The sequence below is a fragment of the Gymnoscopelus microlampas genome, assembly GCF_963454915.1.
Source record: "Gymnoscopelus microlampas genome assembly, chromosome: 5".
Lineage (NCBI taxonomy): Eukaryota > Metazoa > Chordata > Actinopteri > Myctophiformes > Myctophidae > Gymnoscopelus > Gymnoscopelus microlampas.
The window spans coordinates 15,906,417-15,927,252 of record NC_139942.1 but is presented as its reverse complement, the minus strand read 5'-3'; the positions used below and the strand labels follow the sequence as shown (position 1 = coordinate 15,927,252).

Genomic DNA, 20,836 nt, shown 5'->3' with positions numbered 1-20,836 from the left:
TCCTGGACTAATAAGATGATACAGTATAGTATATTTCAATAATCCTTACCTTAAAGTATCATTGATACTGTAAGGTAAGGATTATTAAAAATGAAATTTAAAAAAAGTTCTGGATTGCAGCTTTAAGTTGTTTGACCTCAGAAGGCTGCACTTACCACTCAAGTCAACAAGAAGGTGCAAATGAGGTAGCTGTGGAGAGCTCTATAGGGCGCGGGCCTAACTTAATTAACCACACATAACTAACTAACTGACTAACTAACTAACTAACTAACTAACTAACTAACTAACAAAATAACAAAATAACGACACAATTAAATAACTAATTAGTGAAACATTGGAGTCTTTAGAATAACACATAAATGATAGGCTACTATGAAAACTAGCCTACAACAGTGAATGGAGCCTTACTTAGTAACATACAGTATCTATTCCTCCATCTGGTTGAGTTTGGTCTGAGGAGAAGGCTGCACTTACCATTCCAGTCCACAAGAGGGTGCAAATGACATTGATAACCACTGCTAATATGGCGTGCTCTTTTTACAGAACGTTTTATAGACCAATTATTTGTTTACTAACATTGAGACTGGACGCACAGGTGATTGTTTCACGGAATCAATTCCCAACCTGTTGTTTCGGGGTGCGCTGGTTTCAGTACACCCCAACCCCCTCTTGTGTGTTAGCTAGTGAGGCGCGTCCTAACGAGACCTGATAGAATGGGTTTCATTGCGCGCATACTGGTTGCACGCATACTGGTTCTTATCAGTGTGACGTCGTCTGTTAAGGGGTCTATACAATGAGTTATTTTATGAATTATACTGTAAATTACCAGAGAGAGTAGAACAAGTCTTGCCTCTGCCAGTATGTGTGTGCATGCATGTGTACAGTGTATGTAAGATATGTATACCATATACAATTATATACTAATATGTACTTTATGCATGCATTCATGTATGCATGTATGCATGTGTGTATGTATGTATGTATGTATGTATGTATGTATGTATGTATGTATGTATGTATGTATGTATGTATGTATGTATGTATTTATAACATATTAGGTTTCTATATTTGTCATTTTATAAATGATATTATGTAGAGTGACTATAATAAAACACAATCAGAAACACTTGATTCCCTAGAATAGATGCAAATGAATGCAGGTACAACACACACAGCAGCACATAATGGCCTTACAGTATGTTTATATCAATATCTATCCCATTAAACATTTGGACGTTTAGAAGTAGGGCCTACACATGGGACTCTCATGCTTTCTATCTCTATATGGACTGAGTTGTGCAGAGTCAGCCATTCTCCAGGTTTATGAGAGATTGGAATGTGCCAGGTCCAAAATCTTTACAGTGCAGTGCTAAATAGATCTATATTGTAATAGTAGATAGTAATCATTGTTATAGAGTGTTTGTTCAGTGACAGTGTTAAATAGCTCTATATTGTGATAGTAATCATTGCTATAGAGTGTTTGTTCAGTAACAGGGGTCTCCCTGTTTCTCAGGCTCTTTAGTAAACAGAAAATTCATGTTTATGTGAGTTGCCAATTTCAGCCAATCGGGAGAGAATACCGTTTATCAGCTGAGATTATATAGTGTTCCAGTTCCAAATGTGTCACAGGCAGGTTTCTGAACTGTCCACAGCCCCAGAGAGTAGACAGACATGATGCCATATTATAATGAGAATTAGAGAGAATTATATGAACTAGATTTAGAAGTCACATCTAGCGTGCCGTAGCGTCCACTTCGCATCGCACATTCACCTCACAGCTATGTTGCACCAGTGATCCAACTGATATGGCCATATATTTGATATTTGATGTGAGCTAGGAGTGAGTTCCAGAGGGAGTGGGCTGCAACTGAGGAAGCCTTGCCACCCCCAGGTTCAGTACTTTGTCTTGGAGATGTCCAGAAGGTTGGCATCACCAGACCTGAGAGAGCAGGAGGGGGCGTGGAGTTGGAGAGGTAGCGGGGAGCCTGGTTGTCGAGGGGCTTGTAGGTGAGCAGTAAGAGTCAGAGTCAGAGTTTTTTTTTAAGTTCATTCCAAGCAAAGGGAAAGCCTTTTTTTCTCCAAGTTCTGGGTACCGAGGCAAGTCAGTATCCTGTGATCGTAGGCTGTAGTCCGGTGTGGACTGCCTGGGAGTCACTCGGTTTTGATGACCAGGAGTTCACCGTCTGAGGTGTTATTGTCTCCAACACGCATTTCTGTGATTTGGAAAGGGGTTTTAGAAGCAGCACAACATTCATAATAAACCTGCCATCATTGCCATCATTTCTTTTTTCATTGTCTTTTTTTTTATTAGTGTGGCTTCTTCTTGTAACAATGGCTTCTAGTACAGCATGCTAACTTTCTAGGAAGATACATTTTTATATAAGCTAGATTTCTTGATTATGTCACTGGTAAGCGATAATGTGAACACGTGTGAACATTTTTTTTTCCATATGTTTCATTACTTCTTTAAATGTGTTGAAACAAACTTGTATTCTTCATAAATCAGAATCAGAATGCATTATAGATAGGTAGATAGATAGATTTATGCTCCAAATGGCCTTAATCAAGAAATTATTTGAAATGCTGAAATGAATTACTGATTTAGCTTACATCGTATGTTAAGTGTTTTTCATAAACATTCTGTAAAATGTTTGAGGCAAGAATCCCCTATTTGCCTAAACACATCCACTCTATGGGACTGCTGCTATGAATTATTATGGTTGGTTCATGGGCCGGCTGTTTTTCATTTAAATGACAGTTCTAAATATGTTTTTTTAATATAAAATAAAAAAGTCTTTCAGTTTTACATCTGATCTTACCCAGCTTCTGCAACAGGCCGGGTTGGTGTTGTTTTAGAGCGTTATAAAACAATACTTTGACACGTCTTGCCCCTGGATTCAGCACCTTACAATACACAGTTCTCATTTGCTCCATGCGCTTTGTCTCAACGTGGATCTCTTCATAGATCTCATTATGGATGTCGATGTCTTTCTTTAGAGTCTCCACTATGGCCATGACCGTGGTAACGTCTTGAACTAACGTTGCCATGTTCTGGACAACGAAATGCTCTGATAGCAAGAGAAAAAGAGTGGGGGATCTCCGTAAATGAAACACAGCAATGTCATTATATCAATGAAAAATAAAGCTTTCTGCATCTCTACATTCCCACATACAGTAAGTGTAACAACGGGCTGCATTTATAGTTTTGGAATAATGATTAAGGATGTACACCCTGGTAAACAAAACTGAACTGTACGAAGGACAGAAAAAACTCACCTTTTTCTGCATCAGTTTTAAATGAAGTGACTCCGTCAACAGCATCCTGTTGAACACAGTTGCGTTATTTGGGGACAGACCCCCACTTAGAAACACCCCCACTTAGAAACACCCCCACTTAGAAGCACCCCCACTTAGAAACACCCCCACTTAGAAACATCCCCACTTAGAAACATCCCCACTTAGAAAAACAAACCCCCCCCCCATCATCCTATTTTATTATTGTCTCCGCCAGGCCGAAAGGCATGGCGAGAGAGTATGTTTTTTAATATATATATTATTATTATTATTAATTATTATTATTATTATTATTATTACCCTTATTATTATTAATATTATTATTATTATTATTATTATTATTATTATTATTATTATTATTATTATTATTATTATTATTACCCTTATTATTATTATTATTATTATTATTATTATTATTACCCTTATTATTATCGTTATCATTGTTATTATGCTATTGAAAAACGGACGCCCCATCATGCTATTTTATTATTAATATATATTATTATTATTAATTATTATTATTATCATTATTATTATTACCCTTATCATTGTTATTATGCTATTTTATTATTAATTATTATTATTATTATTATTAGTACCCTATGACAATCATTATTATTATTATTATTATTATTATTATTATCGTTATCATTGTTATTATTATTATGCCATTATTATTGATAATAATATTATGCTATTTAATGATAACAATAATATTAACAATAATAGTAATATTAATAATGATAATAATAACAATAAAGACAGCTGGAATTTAACTCATTTACTTAAGTAATGTACTTAAGTACGCTTTTGAGGTATTTGTACTTTACTTGAGTATTTCCAATACTTTTACTTCTACTCCACTACATCTCAGAGGCAAATATAGTACTCCACTACAATTATTTGAAAACTTGAGTTACTAGTTACTTGTCAGATAATATTATGATATTATGAAACATATCTCTCTCTCTCTCTCTCCATATATATATATGTCTTTTTTTTACGTGGTCTGCTCTTTTTTCTCTCTACACTCTATGCCAAAAATAGCCGATCTACAACCGCACAATGCCTAGCACTATGAGGCGTTGTGAGTAGGCTAAATCCTCTAATAGTGACCTCTATTCAATGAAAAACCTCCCTTCTAATAGAAGTCTGAAGACTCTCGCCTCTATGGCTCAAGAACACAGCATTCCATGCGCTTTCTCTCTCTCCCTCCTCTCTGGGGTCCACGGCCAAATACACATAATTTGTGATTTGTGGGGTTCCTGACATGAAGGTGCCCCCCCCTCCTCTGAGTGGAACAACTACCGTAACAGCGGAATTTTACACGTGCGTAATTACGCACATAAGTGCATGTAACATAATAATACACAACGTGTGCTGTACATATAGCTCACTGTAGGCTAACATTCTTGGGGGTCTTCTTAGCATTGTGAGCTTGTAGATCGGCTATTTTTGGCAAAGAGCTTGACCGGACCTCTAGTTAGTTATAAATTAAGAATGTATTATTAATAATTTAAAAGGGGGGGGGGTGATCTTTTCACCTATACCAGAATAAACCATGGGCCTATTTAGCGCGTGCTGCACATCCCTGCCTGCATGGGTGCACAGTATAGGCAAAGTTCACAGCTCTCCTTCTCTCCTAATTCCCCACAAATTGTCCCCAGCAGCTGGCTGGGACCGGAGAGCAAGCTGCCATTCAGTCATGATTGATTGAGGTGATTGAGATGACATCATGATTTCTCCATGAGTCTTTTAACTTTCGAGGAAAAAAACAACAACAATTAAATAGGTGTGGATGGCTTCAGTCAATGAATCAACAGTGGTCGTTAGCTCCCCACTGGGAGATCAGAAAAACTTGATGGCCCATTCGGCGCACACATCAAAGGTGGTTAGGATCAAAGGCACTTAGTTTGTAGACAGACGCACACGAGAGAGAGAGAGAGAGAGAGAGAGAGAGCGCTTGCAGACAGACAGACAGACATCCGTCGGAGCACAGTCAGCACCGTCAGCACACTCACTCGCACCAAAAGTAGCCGATCTACAAGCTCACAACACCTCGCAGCGTCAGGCGTTGTGAGATTGTAGATCGGCTATTTTTGGCAAAGAGCTTGACAGATAGATAGATAGACTGATAGATATACAGACAGACAGACAGACAGACAGACAGACAGACAGACAGACAGACAGACAGACAGACCCATGCAGGGCGTCCGTGGGAGCGCACTCACGCCAATGTGCTAAATAATAATAATAATAATAATAAGGGTAATAATAATAATAATAGCATCAATTTGTTTATTGCACTGCACAGCATTTACGCACAGCCTCGTTTGGTTTGAGACACATGCAGTGTCCACTGTCCAGTCTGGTCTAATATCAAACCAAACCAGGCTGTCGGTGGACAGCTGTGCGCAATCTCATCTCATGGACGCCTCTTGAAGACTTCATTTATGGGCATATGAAGTGGACTATTATAGTAAGTGGATAGATTAAGGTGAAAGTTTAATTTGATCATACTTCTTGTGGTTAGAATTCACGACAGTTGTTGTGAATTAGGTGAGAAAAATCCTTCAATCTGAATGTGGCAATTTGGAGAGCTCCAAGTTGCGCACGGATGCTTAATTTATTTTTCCTAGTTTCTTAAATGCTACAGTTTCTTCGAAAATATGTAATCTCCTATAGTTCACAAGGCGTGGCGCTGTGATGCATCCAAGTTCATGTTCATGTTACCAAGCCATATTGTAGTACAGTCAATAGTCGGCTAATACTAGGCTGCTTTTAAATCTACAATGAAATGACACAAAGAAGCAACACATTTAACATATTAAGCTCAGATGATTCCAACCAGGAGGAAAGAGACGGGAAGACAGGAGAGAGGAGAGGGAGAGAGACGGTATAATGCTTTTTATTTTATTTTTGTTGCGTGTCGACCTGCGCAGCGCGCCCCATCCCGCACCGCCATAATGGAAAGCTTGGCTCATGTGTAGCCTATCATAATTATTCACAAAAGTAACATGGATATATACACTTAGGATTTAGAGAGAACCCTGAACTATTGCGCTTGAGATTTGGGTTCATTCTGGGTTAAAACTGAATCTCTCCATTGTCTCCAAACTAAAGGCCCAGAATTAATTGGAGACGACAAAAAGAAAGCAGTGCTGTTCACAAAAATGACATATGCCTATGGCTGTGGCAGGTGTAAACTTTAATATTATTTAATAAAGGAGGATTGATGAAGCATTAATACACACATGGTGTTTTGATGTTGGGCTGATTTGACAATAGATCAGATGCAAGTGTCTCATTAATGTGCATGAGATGCTTTACCAAGTATGCCTACATTAATTCACATTCATTGTGATTATATAGTCGGAATGGTGGTGTTTATAAATAGCAATGCGTCACAGTCGGAATAGCGATGTCTTTAAAACAAATGGGAAACATCTCCACTCCGAAGAATGGAAGTCAATCTTCTAAGTGGCGATGTGGAGGAATAGCGATGTGTAACCGTGTTATTTCAACCCAACCCTGTTAAACAATGATTATGTATTGTATGCTATTGGCTACAGTAGTGGTATTCAACGTGAAATGAAGTGTAAGTGATATTGTTTTATTAAAACTAAAATGTTATTGTCAAAAAGTTAACAACAGCGGGTCCAGGACCCCTAGGGGGTCCTCAGAGATACTGCAGGGGGTCCGCCAAATCTTTATGTGATAGGGACTTTATTTTTGTATTTTTACATCAACCACACTTGAACCTTTGCATCCCTATCCTGGGAGGGAACATTAGCCGAAAATACTAGATCTACAAGCTCACAACACATCTTCGACACATTGTGAGCTTGTAGAACGGCTATTTTCGGTGAAGAGGTTTGGTGTACAGGGGGGGGAAAGAGCAGACGAAGTACCGAGCCATAGGTCAAGTTCTCAAAGTATTGAGGGTTTAAGTTGTTAATGTCTGAAAACACATTTAACATGAATCCAATACGTATGTAGTGGGGGTCTCTGCTTCATCTCACTTTCAGCTAAGGGATCCTTGGCCTGAACAACGTTGAAGACCCCGGCTATAGAGTTCAGTAACAGGGGTCACACTGTCCCTCCAGCTCTTTAATAAACAGAAAATACATTTTCAGGAGGGATACCAATCCAGTCAGGAGAGAGAACCTGTTTATCAGCTTCGAGTATATAGTTCCAGGGGTCATCACCATGCCAGCTTGTGATGGACATTTCCATCAATATTTTATTTTTGCCACGGACATGCAAAACATTAAGTGATCAATAGGCTAGGCTTTGACTTTTACAGGTGCCATCCCTAAATGTATACAGAACTAATGGACTCTTGATGTGCCATAGTGTCTACTCTATTCCACTGCACTACACATTTTAAAATGAGCCACTTGAAAAAATATATATACATTATTTTTGGGGAAAGGCCGATCTACAAGCTTATCACGGGATGTTGGGAGCTTGTAGATCAGCTTTTTTTCTTTCTTTTTTTGTTGCCTATATGGCTTACAAGACCTAGCCAGTTGGATGTCTAAACGGAAGTACCAGAGTTTGACGGAAGTACCGCCCAAGGAAATGACGTTGACACTATATACAAATCTGTTAACCCTTTGCTTTGGATTCTGCGGGGCAGCCTGCCACTGACGAGAACGACGAGATTTGTGTTTTCAGTGGTTTTCCACCAGATGCCGCTGTTCACTACCCTATGAATGATGCTTTCACTGCCAGATGACGACGGACCCGGAATTGACGTAATTTATTCTTTAATCGTCTCTGTGCTGCCCTGTCAGTCAGTATTTTATTTTGTTGTTTAGCACCCCCTGTGTGTTAGTTTGTGTAACTGCATTTAACTGATTGTAAAGGTCAGGCTGCCCTGTAAGGTTGTAATTGATGATGTCACCATGACCTAGCAATCATTATGATCAGAGTAGTCCACTGTGCGTCTAATAAGTTTGATTAGAGACTGCTGATTAGTCTAACAGAGTGCAGAGCTGTTCGGTTTTACCTGTACCAAGCCCAGAGAAGGATGTGCCTTTTCTTCTCTCTTCTTTATACGTTTAGATCTTTGAAAGCATCGTTGGTAAGGGCTAAAAAGACTTTGACGTTATGTTTTATGCATGTTCTTACAATTAAGAGACATTTGTACAAGTTGATGTGGATTTAATACAAACACGGTATTCATTTTTAGGAAAAATGTTTGTACCCTGCTGATTAAGAATGTGTTCTGTGTTTTGCAACGGTATACTTACCCTAGACTATGTTTATGGAACATTTGGAAGCTTTGTGTAACTTTTGGATTGTTTTGTGATGTATTCATACACCTTGCATTTATGTGATTTATGCACATGACTGACATGTGACTGTATGTATGTTTTCTTTCTGTCAGTTTTACCCTACTGCCAGTTGCTACAGTAAAGATCCTTAACTGGAACGTCTTTGTCTGTGTGGTAATTGGGGATGGAGTTTATCTGCCTGTCGGTTCATGCAAGGCGTGTGAAGGTTACAGGACAGTCTCGTTTACTTGCTGTTTATTTCCTGTGGGAAAATGGCTATATCTCCGTTCCTCTTGCTTTACGGCAAAAACAAGCCACATTCAAATGGCCACAACTATGCAACGGATTACCACGATCGGATCATTTTTTTCCCGAGACTCCCGTGCGTATAATGAGGCGATCACAGATTACATTCCATGATTTTTCAAAGGTCAGTGAAATCGCTTGTTTTCGCTGGCAGTAGCATCACACTATTACACGAGTGTTGTGATTGGTCGAAATAGATCGCTTCCGGGGGATATACATAAGACGGAAGTCCCACCCCTACAGACACTGGCATTAGATCGTGACCAGGCTTTTCTCTTCACAGATGAGTAAAGGCTGGTAACGAGGCTAAACTCAGTGTGGGTTCTGGGTACTGAGGCATGTCAGTATCGTCATGACTCCTGAATTTTCCTTCTTGACTCCTGAATTGAAATGCATCCTAAATTTCTCCATTTCTTCATTATTGTCTCCGCCTGGCCGAAAGGCATGGCCGAGTGTATGTTTTGCACCCTGTTCGTCCATCCGTGTGTTCGTTCTGATTGGCTAATATTGTCTTCCAAAAGTTTGCAGGATTGGTCAGTTTCGAACAAAATGCCTCAAATCATGAACACCGCTTACAATTTCCGTGAAATTTTGCTCGCACATTCCCATTAGGCGGAGAAGACATGTCACTTGAAAATGTTCAAATCAGCCTCATGGTGGCGCTGTAACAGGCCGATTTGTGTTTTTACCTATAACTGCACCGATCTGTGTAAAACTTTGTATGCGCACTCCCTAAAGGCCAAGGAAAAACCTTTCCCCTGCATTTTTCATATCTGCCTTTTATAGCGCCACCAGGAGGCAGACTTATGTAAAACACATTTTTGGATATTGCTCCTTCAGATTGTATCCAAATTTTACGCAAATCGGTACACATGATCTCTAATAGTCATGTGATCAAGACAAATTTGTTTGATTCTTCATATTCCATCCTGATAGGCTAAGATTGACATCTAAAGTTTAAACTTTGAACACATGCCACCCTTTTAACATTGCCCTATTACAGCGCCACCAGGAGGTCGATTGTTGCAAAACATCTTTTTTATATCATCCTACATATTTTGTCCAAACATCACGCAAATCGGTACACATTATCTTTATAGTTAAGTGATCAAGGCGGCTCTGTCCGACTTTTCATATTCCATCCTGATTGGCTAAGTGCGTGAGTGCGTGCGTGCGTGCGCGCGCGCGTGTGTGAGGGGGGTGCTCAATCATTTTCATGTCAAGGACCCCCAATTTCTTTTGGATTTGGCCGCCAACCCCCATCTCAAAATATGTTGTTCCAGCGACCCCCAGACGCAAAGATTTGAGTTAAAGATTTCCGCTTTAAAATAAAGATTTGCGCACATTTTCAAGAAAAAAAAACAGATCTACAAGCTCATAGCGCAGGATGAAGATGTTATATATATGTTATATATCATTTTTATCGGTGATTAGTCACCTTTACAACGAGGTACAGCTTGTAAGCATCGGGCATTCATGGAATCAAAAAATGTGCCAAAATCACCCAATATGCTTTTGCTGGTAATCGCTCTTGTTTTGAGCAACCTGCCAGCCAGCGCCCACCTGCTGAGAGGTGGGTTCTGCAACTTTGCGTTCTGCAACATGGGTTCTGCAACTTTGTTGAGTTTGTGTATGCTCCAAGCAGCAACACTGCCCCATAGAAAGATGCCACATTTGTCCCTTCAGGATAAGGCCCGTGCAATAGGGCAAGTGAAGCTGGTGTTCCGTTACGCAGATTACGCATTATTTGGTCTTAGCCCTGGTACCATTTGCAGGCAGGTGTGTGCCAGTCAAAGGTGAGTGACTGGCACCTGAGCATGGGCCCTGCAACTTTGACATCTGTCTTTGGTACCGTTGTGCATATCTTGCCTGTAAATCTATGGTTCCTCAGTGAAGCAAGGGGTCTGGGTTGTTGTCTTCCTTGTTGACTTCACCAGTCTCACAGAACTTAGTCCTAAGTTTGGAAATGGTACCAGGGCTAACAACAAATAATGCTGTCACTCTGCATAACGGAACACCAGCTTCACTTGCCCTGTTGCACGGGCCTTATCCTGACAAAAGTGGCATCTTTCCATGGGGGCAGTGTTGCTGCTTGGAGCATACACAAACTCAACAAAGTTGCAGAACCCATGTTCAGGTGCCAGTCACTCACCTGTGAGGCAGTCACATACCTGTGACTGGCACACACCTGAAGCCCATTCAATGTCATGAATGTCACGACATTGAATGTCAGCAGAAAAGTCTAACAGGCCATTTTGGCACATTTTTGCTCGGCGCTACCCACACGTTTGCCTGTGTTGCTTATTCCATGAATGCCCGATGCTTACAAGCTGTACCTCGTTGTAAAGGTGACTAATCACCGTTAAAAATGATATATAACACTTTACTGATTGGTATTAGTAAAGGGGAGATATAATGGCCCAAATTCAAGTTTCCTTACATTTTGTGAGCGGTTTATCTGCTATTCTTTATTAGCCAACGTATATAATAATGGTTAAAGTGGTTAAAATCTAAAATGACAGATGCTATCCCGGTTTTAATGGGTTAAAGTGAGAACAATGGCTTCTATTATAGCATGCCAACTTTCCAGGAAGAGAAAGCCTGCAGTTTCTATTAGCTTGGATTCCCCATTGATGATGTCACTGGTAGGTGACAGTGTGAAAAACATATTTTTCATTTCATTATTTCTTTAAATGTGGGAAAACAAACCTGTTGTCTGACATTTATGATTCTTGCAGTAGAATTCAGGGGTGCTGCGTTGGTGTTGTCAATGTCTAGTCTGCGCTCTTGCATAGCATCTAGATAGATAGATAGATAGATAGATAGAGAGAGAGAGAGAGAGAGAGAGAGAGAGAGAGAGAGAGAGAGAGAGAGAGTGCTGTACTTTTGAGGTATTTATTTGTTTACTTTGCTGGAGTATTTCACATTTTCAATACTTTCACTTTAAAAAAAAAAACATTTGTTTATTGGATTTTGACAGAGGCATTTCTTGTATATCAAAAACACATACAATTGCACTGCCCCATATATAGCCCAATGAAGAAAAAAGTGCATAATCAGTTAGTTTGTTTTTTCCCCCCAAATGAAAACAGAAAAAGAAAAAGATAAACAATTCACAAAAAAAATAATTCACAAAAATACTGTAGAATAACTATGAGAACCATCAGAATATCCAAAGGCATGAACTTTACCATTTGACAGTAAGTGTGACTGTTTATAGAAAGCATTATAAATGTAAACTTACCACGTTGTCTCTTGAATAATCTTCTAATCGCCAGCAGAATCAGCAGTCCAATATCAACACCAATACCACCAACCTCACCAATAACAAGTATATCTAAAACATCATCACCATCAACATGTCTAACACTATCACCAAACAAACCTTCACCAACCACTGTACCACCATACCAACCACCTAAAACCCACAAGTAATCAGAACGAGCAATACTAATACAATAAATAAGAGAATACACAATATGAAGAAAATCATAATCATCAAAATCATAAACAACACCATAAGAAACACCAACAGCAACAGCAGCTGCAACACGAACTATAGCGGCAAGATCATTTCTAAAAACATCCTCATTCTCATTCTGAAGATAAAATAGAGTAAAAACAACAGCCCCAACACAGCCACCACCACAACCAGCAATACGAAAACCATAATTACCATCAAGACCAACAAGCACACCGCTAACCAAAGTACCCAAAAAAACACAAACACCTAACAAAATACTATCACCTAAACGAACAGGGATACCAAACCTATAACCATTAAGAAATTCAACCATAAAACCAAAACTATAAGCCGTACAACCAGCCATAACAGCAACCTTAACAACATGATGAGCAAAATAACATACAAAGAACAAAACAATAGATGAGAAAAAATGATGAAAAACATGAAACGAAACAACAGAAACACCAGGACTATAGACATAAATTACATACTGATCAAAACGATGAAATAAATCAGAAACAACACCACCAACAAGAACAAAAAAACCATGAACTATAACAGAAGCACCAACACGATCGACAATTTCGCTAACAACTACACCAACAACAACACTTCCAACAAAGATATAAATATTAAAATGAATTCCTCCACATGTAGTATCATGTGAATGATTTCCAGGTTTTATCTCATGGAATCCCTTATATTCACAGCTGGAATAACAGAGAAGAAACATTTTAATTGGTTCATGTTCATTGGAGGAATTTGCATGATGAAGGTTGGACTGTAAATGACACTTACTGTGTGTGTGGTTGACAGGTTGTAAAAGTACCATCAGAATATGTGTCAAAGGTACAGTTAGCACACATTGTATCTGTATAGGATGTTCCTGTATGAAAGACAAAAACAAAAAACAATCATAACATAAAGAGAACATATTTCCAGTAGGCTTCATATTCCATGTCATGAATATTTGCAAGGGGAACATACTAATGGTTCAGTACAATTGTGCAGTTGAAAAAATGTATCTCTCTATTCTTCAGTCAACTTTATTTAAACTTACTGTGGAATCATGTCACTCAAGACAATCACGTTGCACTCAGTGTGAATTCACCTTTAGTTCTGACTGTAGAAGCAGTCACTGAACTGAACATGGTAAATGTTCATCTCTGTTTTCATTTTCTCAATTTCTGAAAATCCCCCAAGAGGGCGCTCTAACGCAACTTAGGAATGATAGACGAGACCCTCCCCTACCCACCGGACACTTTTTGTTTACATCCGCTCTCCAAAGATCGTCAAAACCAAGGGGCAAGGCTTGGATATTTACGATGAGGCCAACACGGAAGCTTATGAATGGCCAGAGTGGCGCTGTTTTACCCTGCGCCGACCTGAAGTGTCAGAAAGAATTTATTTTAGCGCAAGTGAGTTTTTGACAAACTTTAGACTAGATTTTCTTACCGTAATAAAAATTGTCATAAATTCTATATGCTTCCAGTCGCTAGTTTAAAGTCTCCTTTCAATCATCATGATATGCGTTTTGCTAAATTATGGTCCCATTTATTCTAAAATTGACGATAAAGTAGGCTATGCTCCAGGAGAGCCGGGATGATTTGATTGACAACCTACACAACCAATAGCATTCATTCCCCGCCCCCGCTCTTGATTGACAAGCTACCCAACCAATAGCATTTTTGGGGGTGTTTTCCGGTTCGCTGGTCACGTGTCTGGTCTCAACCAATAGCGTTTGAGTTCCGGACGTGGCCAACTGTATATATTAACGATGGAGGAATGCATGTTCCTGAACTATCGGCTTCATTTTCGTTCTGTAGAAAGCAGGGGAGTGGCTTTGTCCATTCTTTTTTACAGTCTATGGTCAAAACAGGTAAAAAACGCTGGCACCCAGCGGATGAAGCCGATACATACAGTACAGTAGTACCTGGCAGTCAATATAGACTAACCTTTTTGAGCAATATATTGACCAGGCTCGCAGCTGCTGTGTTTCTGTGCTTTAAAACATCCATTCTCTCTTGGGTCGACACAGTAGAATCCCTTTGATGGTCCACACAGTGCATTAGATGTTGGTGTACATGGACTCTTCACTGTCAGACCAGGACCTGTGGATTACATTGAGTTGAGGTTAAACATGAGAGCATGACACTTCTCAAATGTAAAACTAAACACAATTTAACTGCAACAGTGCTATACAGAGCTCTGATTGAATAAGTTATATTTAATATGTGAGTAATGTGCTGAATTCCACGTGTGTGTGTGTGTGTGTGTGTGTGTGTGTGTGTGTGTGTGTGTGTGTGTGTGTGTGTGTGTGTGTGTGTGTGTGTGTGTGTGTGTGTGAGAGAGAGAGAGAGAGAGAGAGAGAGAGAGAGAGAGAGAGAGAGAGAGAGAGAGAGAGAGAGAGAGACTAAAAAATATGGTCTGTTTCAAGTCAAATGTACCAGTTGACAGACCAGTATGGTGACAGGTGGTGATCAGGCCTTGTTCAACACTCTGATGGTAGCTATTTCACGAAAGCAGAATTAAATAAGCCTGGATTTAAGCCGAATCCAGGTTTGACAAAGTCTGCTCCGTACAGCCTGGTTTATTCCGTTCCACGAACGCCAAGCCAGAAGGAGCTACTTTGTCAAGCTAGACTTTGTCAAACCAGACTGTGTCGAGCCAGGATGGTAAAGCCAGGCTTCACATATTCCTGTAAAATACCATGAAAGTCGATAGCAGAAGCCTTGAACTTGACCAATCATGGAGCCCAAAACCAGAGCGGCGTTCTTCTCTGTGGCTGAACAGCAGCACTGCAGCAGCTCATGGAATCATACGAGGAAATAAAATGTACAATAAGCAAGAAAGGAAACACGGCCGCAATAAAGTGTGGCAAAGTATTGCCAACAAATTAAATGCACAAGTCGTCCAAAAATATAAACCATTTATATACAAGTCCATATAATTCAGTTTAGCTTAAACATGAGGAGTTTAAGTGAATATTGGAATTATCGCCTACTAATCTACAATGCTATAAGCTCCATGCAATGTTGACATTACATGGAATCCATCTATTTATATATCTGCAGTTCCGTAATGAGGATTAGTGGGGGGAAAAAAAGGGGTCTCCACAATGGACAACAGGGGCTTCTCTGGAAAAATTCAACAGCCCTTTGTATGTTGGTGAGTGATTAGCGACACATCAAAGCCATTGTCATTGGACTAGCTATGTCACAAAACTTGAAGAACAAGGCACTGGATTAATAAAGCTTGATTGTTAGCCTGGTCCGTACCAGGCAAACTTCACAGCTAAATTTCCATGGTAACTAAGGTAGGATTGTTTCAATTTTCTTTTGTGAAACCGAGTCATGGATAATCTTATCCAGGGTGAACTGGCTAAACTAATCTGCCAAGATACTTTAATTCACCTTTCATGAAACCGATTCATGGATAATCCTGGATAAATTAAGCCAGGATAGCTGTTAAATCCAGGCTTAACCCCTAATTCTGCTTCCGTGAAATAGGCCCCGGGTGGACGCTACAGTTGTGAGCTTGTAGATCTGCTATTTTGGTTTGATTATAATTTCCACAACAGTCTCAAACTTTTACTCAAGAAATTTCGATTTTAGGATTTATACGAGTATTTGGGATTATGTATTACTTAGTTAGTTAGTTTATTTGTTTCAGTCATGGTTTAGAAAAATAAACAGTTGAACGTATACAATATTTTCAACAAGATCATTTTGGCTGAAAATATTTGAGCCGAAGCTTATTATGCCCACCTTATTAATATTCAAATTAAATTAATTATCACAAAAGAAAAGGAAAGAAAATAGTACTCCACTACATTTCAAACACAAATATTGTACTTTGACTCCACTACATTTCTAAGAAGGGAAAAGGTGCATTATGAATTAACCACTTAAGCCCTGTTTCAAATAATGAAAATAAAAGACACGTTGTGAGCTTGTAGATTGGCTGAAGTACAAGTTTTACAAATTGATACTTTATAGCTAAAATGGCAGCATAATATTTGATAATTTCCTTTTTTAATATGAATAAGAACCTTAGTGTCAACTTAAAGGACAACTTTAGTTTTTTACAACCAAGGTTTATGTTTTAGATTGTAATTAAAGTAAATAAAATATGAGTGTTAAAATTTTTAAATGTACTGCTTTCTATAGTTTTAGCAATTTTTGTGATCTTTTTTACAGTGGGCGGGGGCATTCTGTCCGGTGGCTAAATATGTATTTTTTTTACACAATAACCCGGTGTTTTCTTTATTATTATTTACAGTAGCTCTTCTAACCCCCAATAACTCACATCTGGCCATCAAAGACCACAGGACCTTTTTTATTGTGTAAAAAAGGCATATTTAGCCACCGGACAGAATGCCCCCACCCACTGTAAAAAATATCGCAAAAATTGCCAAAACTGTAGAAAGCAGTACATGAAAAAAAAATAACCCTCATCTTTTATTTACTTTAATTACAAGCTAAAATATGAACCTTGGTTGTAAAAAACTCAAGTTGTCCTTTAACTGTTCTGGGCTGGGTGGCCTTAGCCACAAGCAAAAATTTTATTTTTAATTTCTTGAATCTAGAGTTGCAACACCAACCATCCAAACAGAAAAGTCAGATCTGATTATATTAAACGATGTTTGTATCTGTACTGAAAGTTTGAATGATCCTTTTCTATCTGCAAAGTTTTTGTTTCAAATTCCGTGCCGGTGATAATTCTGTTTTGGGAGTTTGGAAACGCACGTTGAAAATCAGTCCTGCATACCTTTTTCTAAATTGCACATCTTGCAGGAGGCAGCAGAACGGCAGAACGTTACGTTATTGAAAACGAGCGCTACCAAACGCCAACACTTGACAATTATCACCTGCACGTAATTTATTGACAGAAAGCATCTAGTGGATTTTTATGAAACAAAAACTTTGCAGATAGAAAGAGGATAATTCAAGCTTTCTGTACAGCTGCAATGTTGGTGGGTTTAGTTTAATACAATCAGAATGGACTTTTCTGTTTGGATGTGTGGACTGTCAAGGGTTGGTATTGCAACTCTAGAGTCAAGAAATAAAAAAAATAATTTAGAGTTGCTTTCGACTAGGGTGGCTGTAATAGCTTGTATATTTGCTATTTTCGGACAATGTATTATGTATTGATTATCTTTTTTATTATATTGTAAACATTTTCTCTATTAAAATGCCAGTAATGGCGGCCTTATGTGTCACTTGGGTTTAATTATTAGCTAGTTTCAATAATTACAGTTTTAATTTGTGCATTTTCCATTAATTATATGAAAGATATTCATATATGTACCTGCATGACAGGTGTTACATGTTTCACATTGTATTTCTCCATTATGCAGCGGCTGGAAGGTTCCGTAAGGACAGACTTCACATGATGTTGATCTGAACTCTGTGCAATGTTGAGTCACATGACTTCCTGTTGGACACACAATGTTCAGACACATGACTTCCTGTTGGACACACAATGTTTAGTCACATGACTTCCTGTTGGACACACAATGTTCAGACACATGACTTCCTGTTGGACACACAATGTTCAGACACATGACTTCCTGTTGGACACACAATGTTCAGACACATGACTTCCTGTTGAACACTCAGGGTCAATCCACACATCTCCGTTCGCGACCGTTCCGCGTCCGTTTCCGTTCGCCGGAAGTTCCATCCACTCCCATGTTAAAAAAAAACGGGACCGTACTGTTCCGTTTTTTTTTTAACATGTGCAGTAGCGTATGGAAGGCTTAATAGAATGATATGCATATGTATATATGTATATACATATATATATACATACGCTATGCATATGTATATATGTATATACAGATATCCTTAATTTGTGCAGATTACTCAAAAATCCCAGGAGGAGATAGATTTTAACTATTGCAGTTTTATGAAAATTATTCATCTGCCCCTAACACATACATGCAGACTCACATTTCTTTTAAACTTTGCAGAAAGGTTGAGGGTCATTCCAAATATCACTGAAACCAATCTTACTCCAATTGGCCAAAGGGGGGCGCTATAGCAATTTTTTGAAAATGCAAACTTTAATCTGGCAAAAGTCATGCCTCATTTGGCCGACAGCCATTAAACCTGCTTACACATGTGCCTTGACTCATGAGGAACACATCTATCGCTTTGATCAGTAAGCTCCGCCCTTGGATTGTCCTCAATGTTTAGCAGTTTGAAAAACACTTAAACCCGGGATTTTTCAGTTGTTTGCTTGAAACTATATCATCTGTTTGAGCTGCTTTTTCACCAGTTCAAGTCTGTCGGTCCAATGGCTTCTCCCTTAAACGTGTACCTCAAGGTCGCCAGTTCAAACCTCACTTGATGCAGGCTTCATTAAAGTTGCATTGCACACAACATGATTGTGTCAATTAATGCATGTGCAATTGTTAAAGATAACCTGAAATGCTTATTTGAGAGTATGTTTTTTCAATGTATGACATACTTCATTCTGAAAATAACCGATCTACAATCTCAAAACTTTTCAGATAGCAACGTGTTTCTGAGCTTGTAGATCGGCTGCTTTCACTGTTTTCGGTTGTGAGGAGACATATCATTTATCTATTGGTAAATGGTTTGTGAACGAGTGATCTTAGTGTTAGTGAAACAGGGGCTTGGTTCATGACAGAAGGCAAGAGTTTAGATCTTCAACAACAGACAACATCAGCCTCGACAAAGCTATAGCACTATAGGTAGTGTTGCAGCCTAGTCCGAAGGTTGAGAGTTCGATTCCTGTCAATGGCAATAGGTTGAGATGTCCAAACTATCTATTATTTTTCCATCTCTCTCTCTCTCTCTTCAATCTATTCCGTTTCCATGTCTGTATCTCTCTCTCTCTCTCTCTCTCTCTAAGTATGTATCTACTGTATGTATACTAGACAATTCAAAGATGTAGTTCTTACCAGGGCCACACAGGGAGCAGCATCTCCCCTCTAAATCCTCATACTCTGAACTGGAACATGTGACATCACATCCAACATGCATGTGCATCATAAACATCTATCGAACAATGAAAAATATGAGCATTACTGATTCAGTTTGGTTTCTTTAAGAAAATGTTAAATATCATAGTTGAAATTAAACTTCTACAAAGGTGCACTTGAGTGTGTGTGCGATGTACAGGTGTGTGAATGTGTGGCTGTTTCCACAGCTAATTATTTAATTGTTTTACCATATTAAAGACAATTAAACGTTTCGTCACAGGAACGGCAACCTCCATCATGAATAGTCCTGTCCAAAACAAAGCTGGGATGTCTGGAACAATAAAGAACAAAATTAATCCATTATTGCCTGTTATGTTATATGGCAGGGAAATAATAGTGCTTCATTCTTTCACTATCTCATTGTCTTATGTATTACTAAAATAGCAGTTATGTAAGATGTTGAGCTGTTAGTTTATAGTGTGTGTTTATACTGAGTGGAAACAGTGTGTGTACAAACATGCTCTCCTCTACATAGTGTCTGTGTTAGTATGGTGTGTTTCTGACAAAACACATTCCTCTGTGCGTTTGCGTGCGTGCGTGCGTGCTTGCTGTGTGTGCCGTGCGTGCGTGTGTGCGTGTGTGTCTGTGAGTGCGAGTGTGTGTGTTGTGGTAATGCATGGGGTGTGTGTGTGTGTGTGTGTGTGTGTGTGTATGTGTGTGTGTGTGTGTGTGTGTGTGGTAATTAAAGTTGGATCCAAACAAATCGCTCTTCAAGTTTGTGTCCCGGGGAGACACCACATTTCTCTTTTGGGTGTCGAGCTAAAAAGTTTGGGAACCTCTGGTTTAGACCCGTCGTCAGCTAATGAAATGTTCAGCAGACCCACAGAGAATCCAATAATTTACACCTCGACCATTTACACAGACAATCATGTAAATGTTGATTAGTGGTCGATGGTACACAATGAATAGTATCTTACCTCATGAACAACCTGCAGCTAAAACAACACGTTTGATTAAAATGTGGCGTATATGTATATCCTCTTGTGCTACTGTGCTGAGTGTCCCTCTGCCTACTCCACATACGTGACAAGTGACAGTGACACAGAGTCAGGTTTCGTTTACACAACAACACCTGGTCTGGAAGAACCGGTTCTTCAGCGTTCCTTCCCAGAATGACAGTGGATTAGTGGTGGAAAGCAACTAAGTACAATGGCCCCGATTCATTATGCTGGTCGTAAAAATGGGGTAAATAAAGTTTGTAAAGGAGGTCGTATTTTTGGTACTCACAAACTGACGTGCAATTCTCAAAGGGGTTCGTATATCACAGAGACGTGCGTATGACCAGGGCTGCGTCCGAATTCAGCCCCTATGCCCAATATAGTGCACTATATGGGGGTTCTGCCATTTTGTATTAGTGTCCGAATGTATAGTGAGCATTATTGTACCCTAATATAGTGGACTCTAGTATCCCACAATGCATCGGGAAAAGTAGGGAACATGCGATGGTCGCTACAGAAGCGCTTCCACCCCACAATG

At 39.2% G+C, this 20,836-nt stretch overlaps 1 protein-coding gene across 1 annotated transcript; it reads right to left on the bottom strand.

Moving 5' to 3' along the window:
- Nucleotides 1–1,288: 1,288 nt before the first annotated feature.
- On the bottom strand, nt 1,289–20,380 carry LOC311046230 (uncharacterized protein). The gene is made up of 11 exons (XM_084058432.1): nt 20,278–20,380; nt 19,549–19,631; nt 19,280–19,376; nt 17,659–17,784; nt 14,304–14,459; nt 13,147–13,234; nt 12,127–13,058; nt 11,592–11,680; nt 3,277–3,322; nt 2,820–3,068; nt 1,289–2,213 (listed from the first exon to the last, which is right to left on the bottom strand). Exons 2-11 carry the CDS (start codon nt 19,597–19,599, stop codon nt 2,152–2,154), a joined length of 1,896 nt encoding a protein of 631 aa, XP_083914558.1. The 5' UTR covers nt 19,600–19,631; nt 20,278–20,380; the 3' UTR covers nt 1,289–2,151.
- Between the last annotated feature and the right edge of the window lie 456 nt (nt 20,381–20,836).